General features: G+C 43.7%; 1 protein-coding gene across 2 annotated transcripts in view; it reads right to left on the bottom strand.

Moving 5' to 3' along the window:
- Positions 1-259: 259 nt before the first annotated feature.
- Positions 260-4,646, bottom strand: part of vps8 (VPS8 subunit of CORVET complex) — an 80,256-nt gene continuing 75,869 nt past the window's right edge. For both annotated transcript variants that reach the window (XM_087837446.1, XM_087837445.1), the window contains exons 42-45: positions 3,640-3,808; positions 2,231-2,284; positions 1,847-1,927; positions 260-612 (exon numbers count right to left, since the gene is read on the bottom strand). In XM_087837446.1, coding sequence (XP_087693572.1) covers positions 493-612; positions 1,847-1,927; positions 2,231-2,284; positions 3,640-3,808 — 424 coding nt within the window. In that variant the 3' untranslated portion in view covers positions 260-492. The remainder of the gene's footprint in view (positions 613-1,846; positions 1,928-2,230; positions 2,285-3,639; positions 3,809-4,646) is intronic.

The following is a 4,646-nucleotide window of genomic DNA, read 5'->3' as shown; positions in this document are numbered from 1 at the left end:
CACACGCTGCCTCTCACAACACTACACAGAAAAGCTCAGGCTACACACAGAGGGATACTTATTTTTATGCTAAAGATACCATTGCTTCATTTCATTTACACAGCACGTCGTTTTTTTCTAATATTTTTTGAAAATGTTGAAAATCTTTGCAGGTCATTAACAGATATGTTAGTGTAAATTAACAGTTTTGAGGTGCTCAGTCAGCTTTGAGCATCAGCAAAGCTTCACTGAGAATTATCACAAGTTTAACTGCTGCATCAAACTTTAACTTCTATTTCAAAACGAGCCAGAATTCCTGTGAGGTGCAGAGCTCATCCAACTGAAGACTTCTGCATCATTTCCTCAACCAACATTTAGGGTAAAGTTGTACGCAGTAAAAAACAAACAAAAGATGGAATAACTGGGACTAAAGCGCGATGTGACATCAGCTAATCCCAAACTTTGGTGTTGAAAAGAGCAACAGGAAAACGTTATCCTCAAGCAGTCATGATGTTATTCTTCGAAGAGAGGCGGAGGAGAGAGTTTCAGCTGGAAGCTTTCTGTTCCCAGCTGGACAGAGAACAGAGATCCTGTTTTCTCGTGGCAGTGGGAGATGTCTGAAAGGATGGACAGCTAGGAGAGAGAGAAAATACAGAAGAAAAAAAGATCACGGTCCATCCTGATGCTCACGTGTCATTGTTGATGTTGGTGGTGGTGGCTAGCACGCCACCCTCGCTGGTCTGCAGCCTGACTGACTGCAGCTCAGCAGGTTGAGCGGGTCATTGTCTACTAATCACAAAGTTGGTGGTTTGATCACTGGCTGCATAGTCTGCATGCAAATAATCTTGTGGAAGATGCTAAAGCACAGGTTGCATGGCTTTGGGAGTGACTGGGCGTTGTTAGGAGCCCTCAGTACACCCGCAGTGAGCTTGGATTGTGTCGTCAGCAGTAAGTCTGCAGCTGAATTTCCAAGAGATTCTGTTTTCCTGTTGGACTATCATCAGGAACACTAGTCAGAGTAGGTTAGATAAGTATAATTCAAGTGATTTGATTCTGGTTTTATTATCTTTGGGTTGTGCTTTAATAAAATATCATTCAAATAGTCTAAATTGTGCATGTTCCTTTTTTAACCCTTTGTGAAGGTAAACACTTGAGTATTAATAGAGTTTAAATAGCTCTTACAGTTTACTCCAGGTTTCTAACAGTTTAGCCCCTAAATCGACTGAGTTCAGATGAGTGGCTTGGCACTGATCTAGAGGGGGGGCTGATGAATACTGGGCCTGCAAGGCAACTCGGGGTTCCTCCCAGTGGAGGAGGGAGGGTAGACAATCAGAAACCAGTGGCCTCGCTCATCAACATCTAAACTCTGCCTGCTGACCCACAGAAACGTACATTAGGATTAGATAAACGGGGACTTCCTGTTTCGGGGTGCTGGTCCCACAGATGGACACACCCTACCAAGACTGCTTCAGCTTCTTTTACCAGTTTTTTTTTTACCAGTTTCGTGGCTCAACTGCCCAAGAAACTGCTTCTCAGTCCGTCCAGTTACTTCTGAGCCTCTGAAAATGTAGTTTTGTGTAAAAATAGCTACAATGTGTAAACAGCTGATGCAACATTTCTGTCAGACAAGCCTGCACTTCAATCACATCTTGATTGTTTGACACTTCAGAGCAGTACACAAGCACACACACTCACCTGTAGGATCAGCTGCTTGTGTTTCTCGTGTGTATTTGTTTTTGTTTGTACTGCTGTTGTGTAATGAAAACTGTTTTTAAACTATAACAAAAACTAACGAGCACTGCGTTATATTAATTTCAGCATCAGTGGAATCTGTCGTGTCTAAATGAAAACGTGCTCGTTTTAATACCCTGGATGGTCCTCGGTACAAGCAGCGGATCTCATCCCAGGACTGCTCCTGCTGAAGGTCCAGTGTCGCCTCAGCGAACACCTGCGTCACATGAACCACAAACAGACTATTAAGATGGAAGTTGTTACATATTCTGTAAAAAGTGCAAAAATGAGAGTAATTTAGAAAGAAACCAGAACTGACACATAAATATTAGTTTGATCAGTCTCACATTGGGTTGATGAGACTCACTAACTACAGAATGTTGTTGATGTTAATGTTGACATTAAACTACAAACTGAGGTTTGTATAGAATAAGTTGTGTACAGCGATCGCTCCATGATGTCAGAAACAACTCGTTCAGCAGAGACAGACGCCACAGCTCGACGTCCTGGGATCACAAACCTTCTTCCTGAGAGCCGACGCTCCCGTGTCCTGGCGTGCTGATGTCACATGTGTCTGTGGCACAGAGAGGGACAGCGTTGTTTCAGCCATGTTAGTTTCAGTAAACGTTCCTCATCCTGTGACTCAACAATGAAATCAAAACAGCAACGTTTGGAAGTGTGCCCAACTCCGCCCATGTCAGGAAATGCAACATCAGAGCATCTGCTTTAATAGGATGTATCAACGTGTCATTTAAATACAAACACGTGTGGTATCCATAGAAACAAACAAAACCATTTCAACAACCACCAAACAGATAAAACAGCCATTAAAGATCAGGTGAACAGATTCCACAGAAAGTCAACACGGACCGCCGTTCACCAGCACGCACACGCACATGCGTGTTACCACATCGCACTCTAAAACCGCCGGTTTCGTCACTCGACCACCAAAACTCATCAAACCAACAGCAAAAGACGACACGTGGAAAACATCGCCATGAGTTTATCTGCGCTGTCATGCTCCCACCACAATAAAAGCCCACCAGTGTCCCATCAAAGGTCGATGGTGGTTCTGCATTACTCGCTCGCTTTTATGAACCAGTCAGCTGTTTTGTACAGCTGCTGTTCAAAAATGACCTCTGACAAGAAAGCCTCGTTTCTGCTGTTCAGTACCAAAGAAACGTCAACAAATTAACCAATTCTCTTTGAAAAGCTTCTGTTTTCCACTCTCTGCTATAGAAAGTTGTTTTTTATGTTTAAAAAACAAAACAAAAACTGGACAGTCTGAAATTATCTGTACTTTTATTTCTTACAATTTAAATCCAAAGAGTCGTGCTGATGGATTCCTGTCTTTTTCTTCATCGTGTAGAAAAACAGTTAAACATGTAACGTCTTCACACTGACAGAGGAGTGGGCCTCATTTAAAATGAGTGTGACACCCCTGCTGTGTCCTTTCTTATTGGATTAGCTGTTTGGTTTTTCTCCTGCATCGACATCTCTGTGCCAAAGGATCAGCTGCAAGTTCAGTACGTGGAATGAACACCAGAGCTTTAATCAGCTGTATTTGCAGCACAACAACAGGAAAGATGAGCTAGCCATGAGGCTGTGGGCTGTCCGACAAAATCGCTTTAACAGTTAATGCTACACTGAACGTCTGCAGGCATATCTGTGCTGTCTGATCCCACACAGCCTGAGTCATAAAGGTGTTCATGAACATGTGAGCACGTTTTGCTTTAGCTTGTTGTATTTTTGAACAAACTTTCTATCAAAGACACAAACTTGTATCATTTCATGCTGTTAAAGTACAGCACTGACATATCTTCTTTCACTGTCACACACACACACGCACACACACACACACACACACACACACACACACACACACACACACGCACACACACACACACACACACACACACACACACACACCTGTGCCAGAGACGTGCTACGGCCTCTCTTCGGTTCAGTGGAAGGCCCGACTCTTCCTCCGTGGATGGCCGAACACTTGTAGCACCTCCACTGCCGCTGCAGCTCTGACGCACAGCCCCACACACAGTCCTTTTGCTGCAGGCACTGCAGGTGGTACAGGTGACCACAGCTGAGAGACACAAACATTCATAAACAGTCATTTTAATGTCTACGGATTGGTTTGCTTTTAAGAAAGCCTACTGAGGGGATCTGAGGGGAAAGTCTTCTAATAATGAGCCATAACCAAAACTTGTGGCACAATCTGGATCGGGGCAGCGTAAAATTCAATCAGTAGACCCAGTCTGCTGTTTGAAATGTCTCATAGGGTCTCTGCTGGGCTTTAGCATCACGTGGTTTGTATTCATACATTATTGCTGATGTGTGCATTAAGGCACTTCAGGTCATTCTGACTGGCTGTTAATGAAGATCACTGACTGTTTTCTCCTCAAGTTATTTGGTTTTCCTTCTCCCTCCTGTCATCATAACCGGTTGCAGCAGATGGCCCCGCCCCTCCCTGAGCCTGGTTCTGCTGCAGGTTTCTTAGGCTACGTTCACACTGCAGGCGAAAGTGCATCAAATCCGATTTTTTTGACCCTATGCGACCCATATCTGATCATGGTGTGACAGTGTGAACGGCACAAATCCGATATTTTCAAATCTGATCTGGGTCACTTTCGTATGTGTTACTGAATCAGATACATATCTGATGTTTCAGAAAGCTGCTGTTTGATGGTCATGTCGCATTAAATCCGTCTTTTACGTCACCGACACAAGACAGACGCCAATTATCAGTGTCGGAGAAGACATCGCGAACGCTTCCTGGACATCCAGTGAAACTGTTGGGAAGACAACGTTGGAGAAACGTGAACATTTTCTTTGTTCTGTATAATCTGCAGATTCTGACAGAAATCTGCAACTATCCTTTGAAGCAGCGCTCCTCTAAAACAGCAATAAGGATCATTATTAGG

This window comes from Neolamprologus brichardi, unplaced genomic scaffold (assembly GCF_056152115.1).
Source record: "Neolamprologus brichardi isolate AB-2024 unplaced genomic scaffold, ASM5615211v1 NODE_ptg000033l+_length_6344489_cov_1, whole genome shotgun sequence".
Taxonomy (NCBI): Eukaryota; Metazoa; Chordata; class Actinopteri; order Cichliformes; family Cichlidae; genus Neolamprologus; species Neolamprologus brichardi.
This window is presented reverse-complemented; position numbering and strand designations above follow the sequence as displayed.